The sequence below is a fragment of the Pelophylax lessonae genome, assembly GCF_965119305.1.
Source record: "Pelophylax lessonae genome assembly, chromosome: 6".
In the NCBI taxonomy this organism is placed as follows: Eukaryota; Metazoa; Chordata; class Amphibia; order Anura; family Ranidae; genus Pelophylax; species Pelophylax lessonae.
In genome coordinates this window covers 76,660,571-76,683,437 of record NC_138773.1, presented here as the reverse complement: position 1 = coordinate 76,683,437, position 22,867 = coordinate 76,660,571, and the positions used below count along the sequence as shown (strand labels likewise).

The 22,867-nt window shown below is 45.6% G+C and overlaps 1 protein-coding gene across 1 annotated transcript in view; it reads right to left on the bottom strand.

Moving 5' to 3' along the window:
• LOC309557678 (lysosomal dipeptide transporter MFSD1-like) overlaps positions 1–22,644 on the bottom strand; it is a 77,130-nt gene extending 54,486 nt beyond the window's left edge. Inside the window, exons 1-3 of the mRNA XM_082260463.1 lie at positions 22,613–22,644; positions 18,602–18,702; positions 535–659 (exon numbers count right to left, since the gene is read on the bottom strand). Coding sequence (XP_082116589.1) covers positions 535–659; positions 18,602–18,702; positions 22,613–22,634 — 248 coding nt within the window. The 5' untranslated portion in view covers positions 22,635–22,644. The remainder of the gene's footprint in view (positions 1–534; positions 660–18,601; positions 18,703–22,612) is intronic.
• Positions 22,645–22,867: the final 223 nt, after the last annotated feature.

Below are 22,867 nucleotides of genomic sequence, written 5' to 3'. Positions count from 1 at the left end.
TATAAATATGCACTGTTACTGTAATAATGACACTGGCAGGGAAGGGGTTAACTTTATTGGTGATCAAGGGGTTAAATGTATGCCTCATGCTTACTGACGTGTGTGGGGGGAGGGGATTGTGTGACACAGACACAGATCGCAGGTTCAGCTATGCTGAAACCTGTAATCTGTCACTGTCTGTCACATAGGAGATCCGCCCGCTTTGTTTACACAAGCAGGCGGATTTCCTCACTCGATCCCCAATGATCGGGGAAGGGCGGCGGTGATCACCGCCTCTCCTCCCCTGGCCCGACTGTTTTCAGACACAGCGGGAGCGAGTCTCCGGCGAGAGGGGGCGGGATCCAGCGACATAGGTCTACGTCGCTGGACGATAACGAGCCCCTTTGCCGCAGTACCCTCAACGTGAGCGGTCGGCAAGTGCTTAAAGGCAGATTATTTGCCAAGTGATCCATTCCAGACTGTTTCCTTTCCTCTGTTTTTCATCCACAAGCCTGATTATTCTATTCGTAGCAGTGTAATAAAGTCAAATATACTCACGACCAGGCGTATACAGCGTACAGCAGATTATACTGCTCTGGAATCATGCCCAGGCCCTCTACACAGCCAGTGCTGCCATTACGGTGCGTACCATTTGGCGGACTACCATTACAGGTCAGTTTCTGGAAACAATGCAGAGAAGTGAGAAAATACATCACTGTCAGCTATAGAAATGACAATATCTACAAATACATCTATCCAATTATTCATCCAATGAGCGATGGTAAAGTTTGAAGTACACCAAAAGTCTGGCTGTGTGTACATGCCTTCCTTCACAGGAGGTTCCGTCTCTTAACAGGTAGTAGATGTGTGAAAAGCTTTCATTTCTGTATGCCGCTTACTGCAGTTGCCCTTCACCTGGCAGGACGGGGGTAAAAGTGCCCAGTCCAATTTTCAGATTTCATTGCTGTCGCAATTTGAATCACGATTGCGCGGTCATGCAACACTGTACCCGTTTGAAATTTGTATTTTTTTCACACAACTAGAACTTTCTTTTTGTGGTATTTAATCACCATTGGGTTTTTGTTTTGCTAAATAAACAAAAAAAAAAAAAATGTTTCTTCGTTTTAGTTATAACATTTTGCAAATAAATAATCTTTCTTCGTGAATATAGGTCAAAATGTATTCTGCGACATTTCTTTGGTGAAAATAACCCAAATCAGTGTTTATTTAGTCTGTAGAAAAGTTAGCCCACAAATGGTTTACTGTATATATCTGCAAATTGATCAATCCTGATGTACGGGGGACCCCTCATTTCTTGAGGCCCAATAAAGTACACAGTCCAAGGTATTTAGTTAGAGACAAGGCAAGTTTTTAGAACTTCTAATTTTTTTGTCACAATTATTTGGAAAATGAAGTGACTGTAGCTGTATTAATGCACTTGCGACAGAAACAATTGAGTACTGTCCATGAAATTTTTTTATTTGCACTAACATATAGTTTTAGGACCAGATTTTATAGTATGTCCCCTTCCTCAAGGTCCGAAATACTGTCACCAGTGCAGTACAGCCTTATCATATAATTGGTGTGGCGTCATCAGGGACACTGGTGGCAGTATGTATAAAAAAAAATGTAAATAGTTTTTCTTTTTTTTTTTTTATTACACTTTATGATTACATATACCAATGCATTTCATTGGTATAAGCAACCATTTTTACTGAATGAAACGGATCAGTGTCTTTTGTTGTGATTGGATGTGATTGGTCAAACATAGTCACATGGTACAGGTGGGCTGTGATTGGCCCTGTCTGTACCATGTGATCATCCGTTGTTTACAATTTTCATGTGATCTGCTGTGATTGGTCACAGTGATCACATGAAACAGGCAGCGGGCCGGTGCAGTGATTAGTCATCCAGCAGACACAGCCAGCGACAGATTGTGCCGTTGCATGACCCCGCAGCCTTGTGAGAGGCACATTCTGGGAGGACATCATATAATGTCCTCCCAGAACAACAGTGTTAACCACTTCCAGTGCAGGCCTCTTCTACATATAAAAAAACTAAATTTTTTTTGCTACGAAACTATATATATATATATATATATATATATATATACACACACACACGCATACACATACTAATCTCTCTATCTCTATATACATACACACACAATCTCACAAAATTGAGTACACCCCTCACATTTTAGTAAATGTTTTATTATATCTTTTCATGTGACAACACTGAAGAAATGACACTTTGCTACAATGTAAAGTAGTGAGTGTACAGTTTGTATAACAGTGTAAATTTGCTGTCCCCTCAAAATAACTCAACACAGCCAATAATGTCTAAGCCGCTGGCAACAAAAGTGAGTACACCCCGTAAGTGGAAATGTCCAAATTGGGCCCAATTTGCCATTTTCCCTCCCCCGGTGTCATGTGACAAGTTAGTGTTACAAGGTCTCAGATGTGAATGGGGAGCAGGTGTGTTAAATTTGGTGTTATCGCTCTCACTCTCTCATACTGGTCACTGGAAGTTCAACATGGCATCTCAAGGCAAAGAACTCTGAGGATCTGAAAAAAATAATTGTTACATAAAGATGGCCTACATTTAAAGATGGCCTAGGCTAAAAGAAGATTGCCAAGACACTGAAACTGAGCTGCAGCACGGTGGCCAAGACCATACAGCGGTTTAACAGAACAGGTTCCACTCAGAACAGGCTTTGCCATGGTCGACCAAAGATGTTGAGTGCACGTGCTCAGCGTCATATCCAGAGGTTGTCTTCGGGAAAGAGAATGTATAAGTGCTGCCAGCATTGCTGAAGGGGTGGGGGGGTCACTGCATCAAACTGGTCTGCATGGCTGTCGTCCCAGAAGGAAGCCTCTTCTAAAGATGATGCACGAGAAAGTCTGCAAACAATTTGCTGAAGACAGGCAGACTAAGGACATGGATTACTGGAACCATGTCCTGTGGTCTGATGAGACCAAGATAAACGTATTTGGTTCCGTTGGTGTCACGACAACCAGGTGAGGAGTACAAAAGGTACAAAGACAAGTGTGTCTTGCCTACAGTCAAGCTTGGTGGTGGGAGTTTCATGGTCTGGGGCTGCATGAGTGCTGCCAGCACTGGGGAGCTACAGTTCATTGAGGGAACCATGAATGCCAACATGTACTGTGTATATACTGAGGCAGAGCATGATCCCCTCCCTTCAGAGACTGAGCCGCAGGGCAGTATTCCAACATAAGAACGACCCCAAACACCTCCAAGATGACCACTGCCTTGCTAAAGAAGCTGAGGGTAAAGGGGATAAACTGGCCAAGCATGTCTCCTAACCTAAACCCTATTGATCATCTGTTAAGCATCCTCAAACAGAAGGTGGAGAAGCGCAAGGTCTCTAACATCCACCAGCTACATGATGTTGTCATGGGGAAGTGGAAGAGGACTCCAGTGGAAAACTGTGAAGCTCTAGTGAACTCCATGTCCAAGAGGGTTAAGGCAGCGCTGGAAAAAAATGGTGACCACACAAAATATTGACACTTTAGCCCAATTTAGACATTTTAACTTAGGAGTGTACTCACTTTTGTTGCCAGCAGTTTAGACATTAATGGTGTGTTGAGTTATTTTGAGGGGACAGCAAATTTACACTGTGATAAAAGCTGTACACTCACTACTTTACATTGTAGCAAAGTGTAATTTCTTCAGTGTTGTCACATGAATATATATATATATATATATATATATATATATATATACAGTGCCTTGTGAAAGTATTCGGCCCCCATGAGCTTTGCGACCTTTTGCCACATTTCAGGCTTCAAACGTAAAGATATAAAACTGTAATTTTTTGTAAAGAATAAACAAGTGGGACACAATCATGAAGTGGAATGAAATTTATTGGATATTTCAAACTTTGTTAACAAATAAAAAACTGAAAAATTGGGCGTGCAAAATTATTCAGCCCCTTTACTTTCAGAGCAGCAAACTCTCTCCAGAAGTTCAGTGAGGATCTCTGAATGATCCAATGTTGACCTAAATGACTTATGATGATAAATAGAATCCACCTGTGTGTAATCAAGTCTCCATATAAATGCACCTGCACTGTGATAGTCTCAAAGGTCCGTTTAAAGTGCAGAGAGCATCATGAAGAACAAGGAACACACCAGGCAGGTCCGAGATACTGTTGTGGAGAAGTTTAAAGCCGGATTTAGATACAAAAAGATTTCCCAAGCTTTAAACATCCCAAGGAGCACTGTGCAAGCGATAATATTGAAATGGAAGGAGTATCAGACCACTGCAAATCTACGAAGACCTGGCCGTCCCTCTAAACTTTCAGCTCATACAAGGAGAAGACTGATCAGAGATGCAGCCAAGAGGCCCATGATCACTCTGGATGAACTGCAGAGATCTACAGCTGAGGTGGGAGACTCTGTCCATAGGACAACAATCAGTCGTATACTGCACAAATCTGGCCTTTATGGAAGAGTGGCAAGAAGAAAGCCATTTCTTAAAGATATCCATAAAAAGCGTTGTTTAAAGTTTGCCACAAGCCACCCGGGAGACACACCAAACATGTGGAAGAAGGTGCTCTGATCAGATGAAACCAAAATCAAACTTTTTGGCAACAATGCAAAACGTTATGTTTGGCGCAAAAGCAACACAGCTCATCACCCTGAACACACCATCCCCACTGTCAAACATGGTGGTGGCAGCATCATGGTTTGGACCTGCTTTTCTTCAGCAGGGACAGGGAAGATGGTTAAAATTGATGGAAAGATGGATGGAGCCAAATACAGGACCATTCTGGAAGAAAACTTGATGGAGTCTGCAAAAGACCTGAGACTGGGACGGAGATTTGTCTTCCAACAAGACAATGATCCAAAACATAAAGCAAAATCTACAATGGAATCTGTGGAAAGAACTGAAAACTGCTATTCACAAACGCTCTCCATCCAACCTCACTGAGCTCGAGCTGTTTTGCAAGGAGGAATGGGCAAAAATTTCAGTCTCTCGATGTGCAAAACTGATAGAGACATACCCCAAGCGACTTACAGCTGTAATCGCAGCAAAAGGAGCTACAAAGTATTAACTTAAGGGGGCTGAATAATTTTGCACGCCCAATTTTTCAGTTTTTTATTTGTTAAAAAAGTTTGAAATATCCAAGAAATTTTGTTCCACTTCATGATTGTGTCCCACTTGTTGATTCTTCACAAAAAATTACAGTTTTATATCTTTATGTTTGTAGCCTGAAATGTGGCAAAAGTTTGCAAAGTTCAAAGGGGGCCGAATACTTTGAACACTTTCGTGTATATATATATATATATATATATATATATATATATATATATATATATTTTTTTTTAAGCAGAGGCCCTGCTTAACCACTTGCCGACCAGCCACCCAGCCACCGCAGATGTACGGCGGCAGGTTGGCTCTCCCAGGCAAAGTCCCGTACATGTACGGCGCTCGCCTGGGAGGAGCTAGGGGGCGATCGCGCCGCCGGAGGCGCGCTACCACCCCAGTTCATCAGCGGGGAAGCTAGTGCGTGTGACCGGCGGCTCCGATGGCCGCAGGCCACTCGCGATCTCCCGCCGCTGACAGAGGAGGACAGTCTGCTGATGTAAACACAGCCGTCCCTACTTCTCCCTGAAGTTATCACAGATGTCATGTGATCCTGCCATAAAGAATCACATGTCTCTGTGATGACTTTACAAGCCACGCCCCCCCCATAGTTAGAATCACACCCCTAGGGTCAAATTTAACACCTTGATCACCCACAGGGTTAACCCCTTCCCTGCCACTGTCATTATTACAGTAACAGTGCATATTTTTAGCACTGATTACTGTAGTAATGTCACCGATACCCCCAAAAGTGTCCATAATGTCAGTTGGGGGTCCGATCTGTCCGCCGCAATGTCGAAGTTCCGCGAAAAAAAAAAAATCGCAGATCACCGCCATTACTTGTAAAAAAAAAAAAAAAACAATAAAAATGACATAAATTTTTTCCGTAGTTAGTAAACGCAATAAATTTTGCGCAAACCAATCAAAATACGCTTATTGCGGGTTTTTTTTTACCAAAAATATGTAGCAGAAAAAAAATTGGCCTGAAATGTTAAATTTTGGTTTTTACAATTTTTTTTGAGAATTTCATATAAAAGAATGTGAAAAATATTGTTTTTTTTTTTCAAAATTGTCGCTCTTTTTTTGTTTATAGCGCAAAAAAAAAACATACATGTGGTATTGTTGAATTCATCAGGAGAATTTGTTTTGGGTTGTTCTTTGGTGGTAGATTATGGAAATAACAAGAAATATACAGTGTGACGGGAAGTCAGGTAAATCGGTGGGTGTTGTCACAGACGGGAGATACATTTCTGCCTTGTTTAGACAATTCACTACTTTTCAGCTTTAAAACAGGCCTTATGTAGTCAGCCAGTTTTAAATTCGCCTGATTTTTCACAGAACTTTGTGGTTCAGACAGATGCGTCAAATGTTGGTTTAGGAGCTGTACTGTCCCAGATTATCAAGGGGGAAGAACACCCTGTTATGTACCTCAGCCGAAAGTTGAAGGCCCATGAGGAGAATTATGCCACCATTAAGAAAGAGTGTTTGGCGGTGAAATGGGCTTTGGATTCTCTCCGGTAGTACCTTGTGGGTAGACAGTTTGAACTGGTGACGGATCATACCCCGTTAAAGTGGATGGCACAGAACAAGGAGACGAATAGGAGAATAAATAGGTGGTTCCTGGCCCTTCAGGAATTTAGTTTTGTGGTAGCGCATCGCCCCGGTGTTCAAATGGGGAATGCAGATGGTTTGTCCCGAATGCATGCGTGCCTGGCAACCTTTGTCCCAACCCCAGGGTTGAAACAAGAGGGGGGGTATGTGACAGGAAGTCAGGTAAATCGGTGGGTGTTGTCACAGACGGGAGATACATTTCTGTCTTGTTTAGACAATTCACCAATTACTATCAGGTGTCGGCTGCGAAGGTAGCCAGAAAGGTTTAAGGACATTGGAAAGCTCTTCAGAATGAGGCAATTAAGGCCTCTATAAGTTATCCAGAGGATTACTACTGATTGCTGCATCCTGAGGCTTTTTGCGTTAAGGAGAGCAGTGAGCCGAGAAAGACGTCTGAAGGTGAGGTGGTGTTGACTTTTTCTGTGTGAAAAGAAAACAAATAGACTATTGGTTTTCTGCTGTATGACCAGCAGTGTCTGCCCAGCAGTAGGTTGTGACAGACTCCATAGGTAAGTTCCTGTGTTGTGAAGGTAGACGGCCCAAGTGGCCAGGGTTTGTTTTATGTTTTGTTTGATTTATGCTGTTTGGATGCTTGCACTTGTTTCCAGCAAATTGAAAGAATAAACCATAGACCGTTGTTTTCAACCACTCCTCGGCTGTCTCTCTGTGGAACGAACCCACCCAGGGGGTCACCACACCCGCTACCGAGCCAACCCCTTACACATGGTGGAGTGCCACGGGCAGTTAAAGCAAACCCAAAATGGAGGAGATACTGAGACAACTGGCTATAGCAAATGCAAATCAACAGCAGACAAATGCGGGTTTTCAGCGGAGCCTTGCAGCTCAACCACAGGCTCACCAAGAGAGCATTGAAGGCTTGGAACAGAGACACAAGCAGCAAATGGATAAAGGAGGAGGGAAGAGCGCCACTTGAGTGCAAGATTATGATTTATTATGACATAAATACGTAGTAACTTACATTAAAGTAAGGATAAAAGCGTCTGTCAGGTCCAAAACGGTTCCATGATGGTGAGAGGGGTCCACACAATCCGGGGTGCCTCAGGTACAGAGTGCCAGACCAGCTGGCTGTGTGCGTCCGGGCGATCGGGGAGATCAGAAAGATGCGGCTGTGGAGGGAACCGGAAGGCGTCTGACGTCAGCGACAGGAAACTGGCAAGATGGCTGAGGGAGCTTCAAGACGCGTTTCGGAGTCTGCACAAGGGCCCAGGCAGGGCATGTGCACTCCTTCTTCAGTTGAAGTGAATAACATAGGGAGAGAGAGTGTCTTTTATATGCAAATGCTGGGGGCGTGTCCCGGACAATTAAACAGGGCAACAAATACTTAAAAGGGCAACACTGTGGGCTGATTAATACAGACACTGGGAATGTTGTGAGGAAATAGAAGTAATAAGGGGTCACTTAGAAAAGGACAATAGGCAGATATGGCAACAATGCATGGAAATATGTGACTAGACACACCATGGTAAATATATGAATTAAGCTAGTGTGACCAAATACAAAATGAATGTATAGTACAGTACAACATGTTCGAGGGTATACAGTACTGGTCATGGTGGATATAAACAGATCCTAACCATACCAGAAGAAAACAACAAAAATAAGCAGAAAAAAAAAAAAACAACATCATGGATAATGGAGATGCGATACATGGCTGCTGGGAGAGACAGCAGACCGAGGCTGGGAGTCAGGCCAGTAACATACCGACTTTTCGGGTAAGCCACTTATTGCCAAAGATGACTGCAGATGACGTTTGAAAGAACAGCGGAGAAAGAGAGTTGGCCTAAAGAACAGTGGGCTGGACTAGTGGCCCCCCTATTATCTGGAGAAGCCCAAAAGGCATATTTTGATTTGTAGCTTGCAGATGCAAAAAACTATGATCGATTAAAAGAGGAAATATTGGCACGTTTTGGGGTAACCTTGGATGTCCGTGCTCAGCGGGTCCACAATTGGAGTTATCAGCTGAGGAAGCCACCTCGGTCGCAGATGTATGACCTCATCCATTTGGCTAGGAAATGGCTGCAGCCAGAAATTCTGTCCGGACCAAAAATTTTGGAGCGAGTAGTCATGGACAAATTTCTCAGGTCTCTTCCTAACACCCTGCAGAAATGGGTGAGCCATGGTGGTCCAGAAACCGCAGACAAACTAGTAGACCTGGTCGAAAGGAACCTAACAGAGAATTTGACCTCTTTCCCTAGAGACGCACAGACTTTTCACCCCAAGACCAGACCCTCCCCACCTATAGGTAAGACTGCATCAAGGGATGGGGGTGGAGAGAGGGACCAAAGAGCCACTAGAGGTATTATCGGGACTACTGCTAATGTTTGGCGAGAGCGGCCTGGAAGACCCATCCCACAGGAGAGGACCAGAAGGTTGATTTGTTACCGTTGCCGGGAAGAGGGACATGTAGCAGCGGTTTGCCCAGCGGGTGATGAACTCATGCAATGTGACTTTCTGACAGAGAGACGACAGTCCCTTTTTGCAACCACATGCACTGCAGTAAAGGGGAATGAGAGACCTTTATATAGAATGTGCTTAGATGGTAAAGATGTTATGGTATTGTTGGATTCAGGGAGCCTGGTCATCTTAGTGAAAAGTGATCTAGTGGTGGGAAAAACCTTACATCCTAGGAAAATGGCTGTAGTTTGTGTGCATGGAGACACTTGAGAATATCCGGTGACTACGGTTTCCTTTGAAACCTCCCTCGATAACTTGTGTCACCAAGTGGGTTTAGTTCCCAAACTGCCACATGACGCCATTATGGGAAGGGATTTCCCAAAGTTCTGGGAACTCTGGGATTGCCCAGATTCCCCAGTAGGTGGTTCTTCTGAGCCGGAAACATCTACTCCAGAATCCTCTAACTGTGAGGATTCTCCTGAGTTTCCATTCTCAGTCTTAGCAGGGGAAACACCAGTACCTAGGAAGGAGCCTGCTACCTCAGAAGAGGAACAGTGGCCGATAGGGTTTGATGACCTCGAGGTGCACCGAGAAAATTTTATCACTGAGCAATTGAGGGACCCCACATTGCTAAGAGCCCGAGAGAATGTAGTGAAGATAGATGGGGAGTTAGTTAACCCTGACGACAGGATTGCCCTCCTTTACTTCATTATTGAAAGGGATCTGTTATATCGAGTGTCACAGAGGATAGAGGACACCCTTGAGCAACTGGTAGTGCCTAAACCGTACCGCAAGATGGTTTTGGAACTGGCCCATGGGCACATTCTTGGGGGACATTTGGGAGCAGAAAAAACCCGGGAGAGAATCACCCAGAGGTTTTATTGGCCTGGGATCACTAAGGAAGTGGAATTGTACTGCTCTTCCTGTCCAGTGTGTGAGATTACTGCACCCACGCCACATTTCCGCAATCCATTGGTACCCCTGCCCATTGTTGAGGTCCCTTTTAAAAGGATCCCCATGGACTTGGTTGGCCCCTTACTGAAGTCCACTAGAGGGCACCAGCACATCTTGGTAATAATGGACTATGCCATCTGTTACCCAGAAGCGATTCCTCTCCGAAATACCTCTGCTAAAACCATTGCCAAAGAGTTATTTCAGGTCTTCAGTCGTGTGGGTCTTCCTAAGGAAGTCCTAACTGACCAGGGCACCCCGTTTATGTCTAGGGTGACCAGAGAACTTTGTAAACTCCTGAAAGTGACCCAATTACGTACATCAGTATATCACCCTCAAACAGACGGGTTAGTGGAGAGGTTTAATAAAACTTTAAAACAAATGTTGAGGAAAGTGGTGGATAAAGATGGAAAGAATTGGGATTATCTGCGCCCTTATCTGATGTTTGCCATAAGATAGGTTCCCCAATCATCCACAGGGTTCTCTCCGTTTGAGCTACTGTATGGGAGGCACCCCCGGGGCCTACTGGACATTGCCAGGGAAACATGGGAGAGAGAGAGTTCCCCTCATCGAAGTGTGATTGAACATGTGGCACAAATGCAAGATAGAATTGCCCAAGTGATGCTGATTGTGAAGGTACATCTAGCCCAAGCCCAGTTGGCTCAACAAAGGATTTACAATCGTGGAGCCCAGGTCTGTTCTTTTGCACCTGGTGATAGGGTGTTGGTGCTGGTCCCCACGGTCAAAAGTAAATTCCTAGCCAAATGGCAGGGTCCCTATGAAGTGTTGGATTGAATGGGGGTGGTGAATTATAAAATTAGCCAACCGGGAAGACGAAAACCTGAGCAGCCGAAAAGCTGAGCAGCTCTATCACGTGAACTTGTTGAAACCATGGAAGGATAGAGAGTCCTTGGTCGCTAAGACTACCCGATTTTCTGCTCCATTTAACCTGGCGGTCCCTGAAGTTGGGATAGCGGAGACTCTGTCCAAAACTCAGCAACAGGAGGTTAAAGAATTTGTGCTCTGTAATAGGGAGAAGTTTTCAGACCTGCCAGGTTGGGTCTCCGGAGTTAAACATGACATTATCACCACACCAGGGGATAAGGTCACGTTAAAGCCTTAAAGCATTCCAGAAGCCTGGCGAGAGGCAATTCGCCAGGAAGTAAAAAAAAAAATGCTTGAGCTGGGGGTGATAGAAGAGTCAAATAGTGATTGGTCCAGTCCCATTGTCTTAGTGCCCAAACCAGATGGAAGTTGGCGGTTTTGTAATGACTTTCGCCGCCTGAATAAAATCACTAAGTTTGACCCCTATCCTATGCCCCGCATAGATGAACTGATTGATCGCCTAGGCACTGCCGGTACATGACGACGTTAGACCTGACCAAGGGTTATTGGCAAATTCCTCTCTCGGGGTCGGCCAGGGAAAAAACAGCATTTGTAACTCCAGACGGATCTTTCCAATATCGGAGGATGCCTTTTGGGTTACAGAATGCTCCTGCCACATTTCAACGCACCATGGATAAGACCCTTCGGCCTCATCGAGCCTATGCTGCTGCATACCTCGATGACGTGGTCATCCACATTGAGGATTGGGACTCACACTTACCAAAAGTTCAGGCTGTGTTGGATTCCATCGGGAAAGCCGGGTTTACAGCCAATCCAAAAAATGTACCCTTGGGCTAGAAGAGGCGAAGTATCTGGGGTATACCATTGGAAGAGGTCTAATCAAGCCCCAAATAAACAAAGTTGAGGCAATTCAGGATTGGCAATGTCCCACCAACAAGAAACAGGTTCGTGCATTTTTGGGGATCGCAGGTTATTATCGCCGTTTTATTCCCCATTTTGCCTCACAGGCTGCTGACCAATTTGACCAAAGGGAAGGAGTCTGTCATGATCAAATGGACTCCCAAAGCAGAAACAGCTTTTCAGGCTTTAAAACAGGCCTTATGTAGTCAGCCAGTTTTAAATTCGCCTGATTTTTCACTGGACTTTGTGGTTCAGACAGATGCATCAAATGTGGGTTTAGGAGCTGTACTGTCCCAGATTATCAAGGGGGAAGAACACCCTGTTATGTACCTCAGCCGAAAGTTGAAGGCCCATGAGGAGAATTATACCACCATTGACAAAGAGTGTTTGACGGTGAAATGGGCTCTAGATTCTCTCCGGTACTAGCTCGTGGGTAGACAGTTTGAACTGGTGATGGATCATGCCTCGTTAAAGTGGATGGCACAGAACAAGGAGACCAATAGGAGAATAAATAAATGGTTCCTGGCCCTTCAGGAATTTAGTTTTGGTAACGCATTGCCCCAGTCTTCAAATGGGGAATGCAGATGGTTTGTCACGAGTGCATGCGTGCCTGGCAACCTGTGTCCCAACCCTAGGGTTGAAACAGGGGGGGGGGGGTGTATGTGACAGGAAGTCAGGTAAATCGGTGGGTGTTTTCACAGACGGGAGATACATTTCTGCCTTGTTTAGACAATTCACCAATTACTATCAGGTGTCGGTTGCGGAGGTAGCCAGAAAGGTTTAAGGACGTTGGAAAGCTTCAGCTATTCAGAATGAGGCAATTAAGGCCTCAATAAGTTATCCAGAGGATGACTACTGATTACTGCATCCTGAGTCTTTTTGCGTTAAGGAGAGCAGTGAGCTGAGAAAGACTTCTGAAGGTGAGGTGGTGTTGACTTTTTCTGTGTGAAAAGAAAACAAATAGAATATTGGTTTTCTGCTGTATGACCAGCAGTGTCTGCCCATCAGTAGGTTGTGACAGACTCCATAGGTAGGTTCCTGTGTTGTGAAGGTAGACGCCCCAAGTGGCCAGGGTTTGTTTTATGTTTTGTTTGATTTATGCTGTTTGGATGCTTGCACTTGTTTCCAGCAAATTGGAAGAATAAACCATAGACCGTTGTTTTCAACCACTCCTCGGCTGTCTCTCTGTGTAACGAACCCACCCGGGGGGTAACCACTTAAGCCCCGGAGGATTTGGCTGCTCAAAGACCAGGGCCTATTTTTACGATTCGGCACTGCGTGACTTTAACAGACAATTGCGCGGTCGTGCGACGCTTTACCCAAATGACATTTTTTCCCCACAAACAGAGCTTTCTTTTGGTGGTATTTTATCACCTGTGCGATTTTTACTTTTTGCGCTATAAACAAAAAAAGAGCGACAATTTAAAAAAAATAATATTTTTCACATTTTTTATATGAAATTCCCCCCAAAAAAATTAAAAAATCAAAATGCAACATTTTAGGCCAATTTGTTTTCTGCTACATATTTTTGGTAAAAAAAATCGCAATAAGCGTATTTTGATTGGTTTGCGCAAAAGTTATTGCGTTTACTAACTACGGGAAAGATTTATGTAATTTTTATTGTTTTTTTTTTTTAAACTAGTAATGGCGGCGATCTGCGATTTTTTTTTTTTTTTTTTGCGGGACTGCGACATTGCGGCGGACAGATTGGACCCTTGACTGACATTTTTGACACTTTTGGGGGTACCAGTGACATACATATGCACTGTTACTGTAAAAATGACACTGGAAGGGAAGGGGTTAACTTTATTGGTAAACAGTGGGATAAATGTATCCCTAGGGGCATGATTCTAACTGTGGGGGGGTGTGGCTTGTGATGTAACCACAGAGACATACGATCCTACATAGCAGGATCGTACAGTCTCTGCAGTTACACCAGGGAGAATGACAGACGGCTGTGTTTACATCAGCCGTCTGCCTTTCTCCCTCTCCAGCGCGAGTGACCGGCGGACATCGGAAGTACTTGCGCGGTTACTTGCGCGGGGATGCCTGTGAAGGAGCGGGGGCGGGAGCGCGCCTCCGGCGGCGCGCACACCACAGGTGGCTGAGCGAGTGACATACCCATACGTCACTTTGCCCAGCAGGGCTGCCTGCCGCAGTATATCTGTGGTGGTCCGTCGCTAAGTGGTTAATATTAAAAAAAAAGAAGTTTTTCTTAGTTTCTGTTCTAATATTTTACAAAATCAGTCATTTTTCTCCTTCACTGGTGGGCACTAATGGACACTGTTGGGGCTGCAATGATAATCAGGACACTGATGATCAGTGCCCTAATTATCAGTGTAGATGTCCTCTTTCACACTGGCCGATTACAGAGGACTGCCGATAACCAGAAAATCCTGTTTACAGTGTGATCAGCTGTGATTGGATCCAGCTGCTCACATGGTAGAGAGCCACTGTGATTGGCTCTTTACCCTGATTTGTGATTGCTGTGTCCGAAGATTAAACAGTGCTCCTGATGCACGCCACAGAAGGCGCGCGGGAAGCACAATAATGGGGGGGGGGGGGGGTGGATGTCAATAGACACCCTCCTGGAAATGTGCGACCACACTGTAGCCATCATTCAGCTATAGCAAAACTAGACAGTTATAATCCACTGTATAAAAAAAAAAAATAGTTGGATTTTTGACTTACCGTAAAATCCATTGATGGACACAGCTCCTGATCTTCCTGACCATTGGGTTATACTGCCTCCTACAGAAGTAGGACACTTGACAGAAAAAAAAGTCTAGCTATGCCTATGAGCAGTCCCAGGGGGTCTACTCCCTCTTGATGCTATAGGTACTCAGTTTTGTTACAAGCAGTGTCAGAAGAATTACAACTCCACAGAGGGGTGGGTGCTGTGTCCATCAATGAACATTTACGGTAAGTCAAAAATCCAATTTTCTCCTTTGTTCATTGATGGACACAGCTTCTGATCTTCTTAACCATTGGGACGTCTCAAAGCAGTTTTAAACATGAGGGGTGGGAACAGCGAAAAATACATTCCCAAGCCTAAACTATAGCCAACCAGGTAAACAGGAGCTCAGCCGAAACAACTGGAGCCCACCTGAGAAAAACAGTACACCCTCAAAGAGGATCAGGTCTTCCAAACAGCAACCTGCAAAACCTTGCGGCAGACCTTTGTGAAAATGTGCACCGACGACCCAGTGGCTACCTTGCAAACCTGTGTCACTGACGCCTGATGAACGAAAGCCCAGGAGTCACGGAGCGCCCGAGTAGAGTGCACCTTGACAGTGAAAGGAGGAACCTGACCCTTGATAGAATTGGCCTGAATCACCGTCTGTCTGATCCATCTGGAAATGGTCAGAGGAAGCAGACAACCCTTTCCGAGGCCCATCCGCGAGCACAAATAGTGAGTTTGACTTCCTAAAGACTCCGTAGCTGCCAGGTACACCCTAATTGCCCAAACCACTACCAAGGCACGCAAAGCAATTTCCTTTGGATGTTTAGGCCTGGGGCACAGGCAGTGGCGGCTGGTGTTCAAAATTTTTGGGGGGGCACAAACAGAAAAATGTAATAGGCATTGCTTTGCGGCAAAAAACGCTGTGAAAAATTGCGTGACTTTGAGGTCCCAAAAGTGTGAAAGGGGCCTTCAGTAAATAAGGTATAGTGTGCCCCCTTTCAATGCAGAGAGACCAGCGTGCCCCCTTTCAATGCACAGTGACCAGCGTGCCCCCTTTCAATGCACAGTGACCAGCGTGCCCCCTTTCAATGCACAGTGACCAGCGTGCCCCCTTTCAATGCACAGTGACCAGCGTGTCCCCTTTCAATGCACAGTGACCAGCATGCCCCCTTTCAATGCAGTGACCAGCGTACATGCCCCCTTTCAATGCAGTGACCAGCATACATGCCCCCTTTCAATGCAGTGACCAGCGTACATGCCCCCTTCAATGCAGTGACCAGCATACATGCCCCCTTCAATGCAGTGACCAGCATACATGCCCCCTTTCAATGCAGTGACCAGCGTACATGCCCCCAATGCAGTGACCAGCATACATGACCCCAATGCAGAGATCAGCGTGCGTGCCCCCTTCAATGCAGTGACCAGCATACATGTCCCCAATGCAGAGATCAGCGTGCGTGCCCCCAATGCAGTGACCAGCATACATGTCCCCAATGCAGAGATCAGCATGCGTGCCTCCAATGCAGTGACCAGCATACATGCCCCCAATGCAGAGATCAGCGTGCGTGCCCCCAATGCAGTAACCAGCATACATGCCCCAAATGCAGAGATTAGTGTGCGTTCCCCCAATGCAGTGACCAGCATACATGCCCCCAATGCAGAGATTAGCGTAAGTGCCCCCAATGCAGTGACCAGCATACATGCCCCCAATGCAGAGATCAGCGTGCGTGCCCCCTTACTTACCTGGAGCAGCAGTGGCTGTGGGTGGCTCCTCATCAGTGTCCTGACGTCAACTTCTCATCAGTCCCGGCGGCGCGTCTCCTCGGGTCCTCCCGCTCCCACCTCCTCCTCAGCCAATGGCATGGGGTTTGCCTTGGGGCCAATCAGGAAGCGCGTATCGGACGCGCTTCCTGATTGGCCAGGAGGAGGATCGGTGTGGCAATAGCGAATTTTCATTCACTATTGTAACACAATGGGTGGGCTCGGGGCGCACTGCTCTGTGCCCCAGCTCCACCCTTTGCATCGCCCTATTAGAGCCTCTGGCTCTAATCAGGTGATGTAAAAAAAAAAACCCATTAACCACTTTACCACCGTAGGATTTTGCTGTCTTACGTCCAGGCCACTTTTTGCGATTCGGCTGTGTGACTTTAACTGACAATTGCGTGGTCGTGCGACGCCGTACCCAAAGGAAATTTATGTCCTTTTTTCCCACAAACAGAGCTTTTTGCGCTATAAACAAAAAAAGAGCGTAAATTTTGAAAAAGTAACAATATTTTTCACATTTTTTTATATGAAATCCCCCCCAAAAAAATGTAAAAATCAATTTTTTTTTAATTTTTGGCCAATTTGTTTTCTGCTACCTATGTTTGGTAAACAAAAATCACAATAAGCGTATTTTGTTTGGTTTGCGCAAAAGTTATTGCGTTTACTAACTAAGGGAAAGATTTCTGTCATTTTTGGTGGTTTTTTTTTTTTTAACGAGTAATGGTGGCGATCTGCGATTTTTTTTGTGGGACTGCGACATTGCGGCGGACAGATCAGACCCTTGACTGACATTTTTGACACTTTTGGGGGTACCAGTGACATTACTACAGTAATCAGTGCTATACATATGCACTGTTACTGTAAAAATGACACTGGCAGGGAAGGGGTTAATTTTATTGGAGAGGGAGGGGTTAATGTATGCTTGGTGCTTACTAACGTGTGTGCGGGGAGGTGACTGAGTGACACAGGGACAGATCACAGGTTCAGCTATGCTGAACCCTGCAATCTGACCCTGTCTGTCACTTAGGAGAAAGCGGGCGGATCTCAAGACTCGATTCCCCGACGATCGGGGAAGAGCGGCGGTGATTACCGCCGATCCTCCCCTGGCCCGACTCCCGCTGTAACTGAATACAGCGGGAGCGAGCCTCCGGCGGCGTGCGCGTGCCGCCCACAAGGGGAGGAGTCCAGCGACGTAGGTCTACGTCGCTGGACGGGAACGAGCCACTTTGCCGCAGTACAGTCAACGTGACTGGTCGGCAAGTGGTTAAGCTCCATGCGTCCGGCGCCCCTGCATGCAGATTAGGGGGCCGGACGCATGAATGGGGGGGCGGCGCCCCTGCGCCCTCAATAGACCGGCCGCCACTGGGCACAGGGAAAACAACACAATGTCTTAATTCAAATGAAAATCAGAGACAACCTTTAGAAGGAACGATGGACAGGGGCGAAGAACCACCTTATCTCTGAACAACCGAATAGGGTGAACGACAGGATAACGCTGCCAATTTCGACACCCTGCGCTCAGAAGTGATAGCCACCAAAAAGGACACCTAAGACAGCGTAAGCACGGGAATCTCCCAAAGATTCTCAACAGGAGGCTTCTGGAGGACAGGGAACAAAGGGGAGGGTGAGATGGCCCACAGGGGCCACCGGACCGATGAGGGGGGGTGCCTAACAGGAAGAAGGGGAACCTGGGTATTTGACCGACCCATGGAGAGGCCCCATGTCCACCCCAAAACCCTTCAGGGGGAGAGGGGGAACAGTTACTTACCATACCAAGAACCAGATGGGCACCGCTCCAGACAGAAACTCCTCTCCATCGAAATGGGTGGCTGTCGGCCAGGAAGAACTCTGCAATTCAGGCTGAGACCCGGTCATATGCGAGCTCGCGAGGAGTTAAATTTGTAGGCCAGTCCCCATCCAGTGTGGCTATGTCACGGCCGACCTAGCGTCCAGACTGGGGTGACCACTGGATCCAGCCGGTGGCCCAGTCCAGCAATTGATTGTAGATCTAACAGGAAAAAAAAACAAATCTATCTAAAAATAAACAATTGCCAGGACCAGAGATCCCAGCAAGGAACTAGGTCCTTACTCCTGACTAGGCAGAAAAAAAAATGGAGTGCCTATAGCAGAGAGAGGAATTATATCCTCCTGGGACTGCCCATAGTCAAACCCAGACTTTCTGCCTAGTGTCCTACTCCTGTAGGGGGCAGTATAACCCAATAGTTAAGAAGATCAGGAGCTGTGTCCGTCAATGAGTGAAAGAGAAAAAGTTTTAGATGGTCACACACATGAATGTTAGCATAGTTGTATTACATCTTTGAAATGAACCCCAACACTTACCCCTTGGAATTGATCCTGCAGAACGCTGGGCATGTCAAAGCAGAAAAAGGAGCCAAAGGTGAGCATGCAGTTGAAGGCGAGAACCACAAAGCGGTAATACCCTGCAAAAGTGATGGGACAATTATATTATTTCACCAACACCAACTGTGATTCATCCATTAACACACAAGGAAGCTACAGAAAAGGAGGTTTCAAGCAATAAAACAAAGACATTTGAAGTAACTCCTTATCATATCATTTTAAGTTTTTGGTCTCATTCACACCAGTGCAGATGGTCATGTCTACCTGCATGGGAGGCACCGGGTTCTGAGCAGCTGCGTGCAGCCACTATGTTAAAGTGGTTGTAAACCTCAGATATGAAACAAAGGAAATCCTCTACAGCATATGTGTCAAACACAGGGCCCCAAACCTTGTTTCAGCAGTCGGCAACAGAAAGTACAGAACTCCTCTGGTAGATCCTGTGCTTCTTGAAGCTGCGGAAAGGCTTTGAACCACCCCCCATGTCTCAGCAGTTGGAGCAGAGGTCAGAACTCCTCCTACAGATCCTGCACCTCTGAGCAGCCGCAACACCCCATCGTCTCCACCTTCTGTGATCAACATTCAGCGGATTCCAGCAGCTGACTTTAGCCCTCCTCTGGTCCTCCTCCAGACCCTGCACTTTCTGCATCCCACCCCCAGCTTCTTCCCAGCAGCAGCACAAGGTAAGGGGGGTTGCAATACAAGACAAAGGGAGGTAACACAGATCTAGGCAGCCCGTGAAGATCCCTCGCAGCTGTACAAACCCAGGTACCAGCCTGGTCTGCAACCACAAGTATATGTGGAAGAAGGAGAGAGATTGGCGACACTTCCAGGGATAAAACAACTTCTTTATTGGAACTTCATAAAAACAGCAACATGACGCAAACAATGTAACCTTGGTCAGCAAATAAATGCGTTTCACACTCTCATGCTTAATCATTGCTCATGCAATAATCATCATTGCAATGATTAAGCACAGGAGTGTGAAACGCGTTTGCTGACCAAGGTTACATAGTTTGCGTCATGTTGCTGTTTTATGAAGTTCCAATAAAGAAGGGGGGTGCACTGTGATGTAAGGGAGGATGGGGACTTGATTTCTGTTGGGGGGGGGGGTTCTTGACATCTGATGTAATAATGGGGGTGCCAACAATGGTGTTCTGTGTCTCATTGACTTCAATGCAAAATTGCCCCCTAGTAAATTCAATCTAAAATCGTGTCCCATTGACTTCAAAGCAAAAAACGCCAGCCACATTAGGTAAATTAAAAAAATGTTTTTTTTAAAACTGCCTATTTCAGTTTCGGTTTTTGGCCAAGTGCATCCCGAATTTTCGGTTTTAGCACCGGAATTTTAATTTTGATGCACCACTACTAAAATCAGTAATATTAGAATGCAAAGGCAATTATTTAACCCCTTGCCGACTGCCGCACGACTATATACTGCGTCAGTCAGCCTCTCCTGGGCAAAGTGACGTATGGGTACGTCACTCGCTCACGAGCCTGTAGTGGGGAAGCGTGCGCCGCCGGAGGCGCGCTCCTGCCCCCGCTCGTTCACTGACATCCCCGCTTGTGTGACTGGCGGCTCCGATGTCCGCCGGCCACTCGCGATCTCTCACAGGAGAGGGAGAAAGACAGACGGCTGATGTAAACACAGCCGTCTGTCATTCTCCCTTAGATCATGACAGAGGCTATGCGATCCTGCTATGTAGGATCGTATGTCTTTGTGATGATCTAACAAGCCACGCCCCTGACAGTTATAATCAAGCCCCTAGGGACACACTTAACCCCTTGATCACCAATAAAGTTAACCCCTCCCCTGCCAGTGTCATTTTTACAGTAACAGTGCATATTTATAGCACTGATTACTGTAGTAATGTCACTGGTACCCCCAAAAGTGTCAAAAATGTTAGTCAAGGGTCTGATCTGTCCGCCGCAATGTCGCAGTCCCGCAAGAAAATCGCAAATCGCCGCCATTACTAGTTAAAAAAAAAAACAATAAAAATGACATAAATCTTTCCCGTAGTTAGTAAACACAATAACTTTTGCACAAACCAATCAAAATACGCTTATTGTGTTTGTTTTTTTTTTTACCAATAATATGTAGCATATATGTATATAGAGAGATGTGTGTCCTGCAGAGCTAATATACAGAGAGGATACAGAGGTAGTATATATAGAGATGTGTGTCGAGCGGAGCTGACGCTCTAATGTACAGACAGGATACAGATACAGTATATAGAGAGATGTGTGTCCTGCAGAGCTGACGCTCTAATATACAGAGAGGATGCTCTAATATACAGGGAGGATACAGATACAGTATATAGAGAGATGTGTGTCCTGCAGAGCTGATGCTCTAATATACAGAGAGGACGCTCTAATATACAGGGAGGATACAGATACAGTATATAGAGAGATGTGTGTCCTGCAGAGCTGATGCTCTAATATACAGAGAGGATACTGATACAGTATATAGAGAGTTGTGTGTCGTGCAGAGCTGACGCTCTAATATACAGAGAGGATGCTCTAATATACAGGGAGGATACAGATACAGTATATAGAGAGATGTGTGTCCTGCAGAGCTGATGCTCTAATATACAGAGAGGACGCTCTAATATACAGGGAGGATACAGATACAGTATATAGAGAGATGTGTGTCCTGCAGAGCTGATGCTCTAATATACAGAGAGGATACTGATACAGTATATAGAGAGTTGTGTGTCGTGCAGAGCTGACGCTCTAATATACAGAGAAGATACAGTATATAGAGAGAGGTGTGTCCTGCAGAGCTGACGCTCTAATATACAGAGAGGATACTGATACAGTATATAGAGAGAGATGTGTGTCGTGCAGAGCTGATGCTCTAATATACAGAGAGGATACTGATACAGTATATAGAGAGTTGTGTGTCATGCAGAGCTGACGCTCTAATATACAGAGAAGATACAGTATATAGAGAGAGGTGTGTCCTGCAGAGCTGACGCTCTAATATACAGAGAGGATACTGATACAGTATATAGAGAGAGAGGTGTGTGTCCTGCAGAGCTGATGCTCTAATATACAGAGAGGATACTGATACAGTATATAGAGAGTTGTGTGTCGTGCAGAGCTGACGCTCTAATATACAGAGAAGATACAGTATATAGAGAGAGGTGTGTCCTGCAGAGCTGACGCTCTAATATACAGAGAGGATACTGATACAGTATATAGAGAGAGATGTGTGTCGTGCGGAGCTGACGCTCTAATATACAGAGAAGATACAGTATATAGAGAGGTGTGTCCTGCAGAGCTGACGCTCTAATTTACAGAGTGCTGAGACAAGGTAGGGGCAGAGATGAGGGAGATGCAGCAGCTGCAGGAGAGGTGCGAGGGCCACATGAAATGGCCTGGAGGGATGGATTCTGCCCGCGGGCCTACTGTTTGAAACCTGTGCTCTAGAATCATATTACCAGACCTGTCTCTCCTGCTGAGTGAGTCAGACACATGTGAACTGTTTCATACCAGTCAGTCCAGTCAGATGAGCCGGGTCATCCAGGTCACTGAAACAATTCTGTACTGTCCGTGATACTTTTTATATTTGCACTAACATACAATTTTTCATGACAAGCTTTCGGGGTATGTCCACTTCATCAAGGTCCAAGCAGTACTGAGTCACAAAATATTTAGCAGAGTGGTAAAAAAAATAATAAATAAAAAAACAAACCACAAGCTCTAAGCCAAAGAAAAAAAAAAAAAGAAGAGAAAAGAAAACAAACATAAACAAATGTTTATGGCAATGGTAATAAATCTAGCATAGTTAGTGAGATAAGACAGAGGGAGAGCTATAGACTGGGGGGAGGTTGATAGTCACAGAGGAGGTCATAACTGTAGGATAATGAGTAAGGAAACCCGTATCTAAATTTAGGCCGTTGTTTTTTTGTGTCAAAAGAACGATTCGTTCATGAACTTAACACCACTAGCTGGAACCCCCCCTTGGTGACTCCTCCGGCGATCACTGACCTCTCTCTGCTGGTACGGCCATGGCTTCTTCTCCGTCCTCCCTGCACACACATAACAGCACATCAATTATACATTCTATCTCCACATCTTCACCTCTCACCCGCTCACACTCACCCAAACTAACCACTAACTTCATTCCTGGACCTTGCCTGACCTATATAAAAGCTGCATCCTGACTCCACCCTCCTGGGATACTAAACAGGTACAGAGTCCCCCCCAGGGCGATATCTTCACTCAGATCGCCCCGCCTCCGCT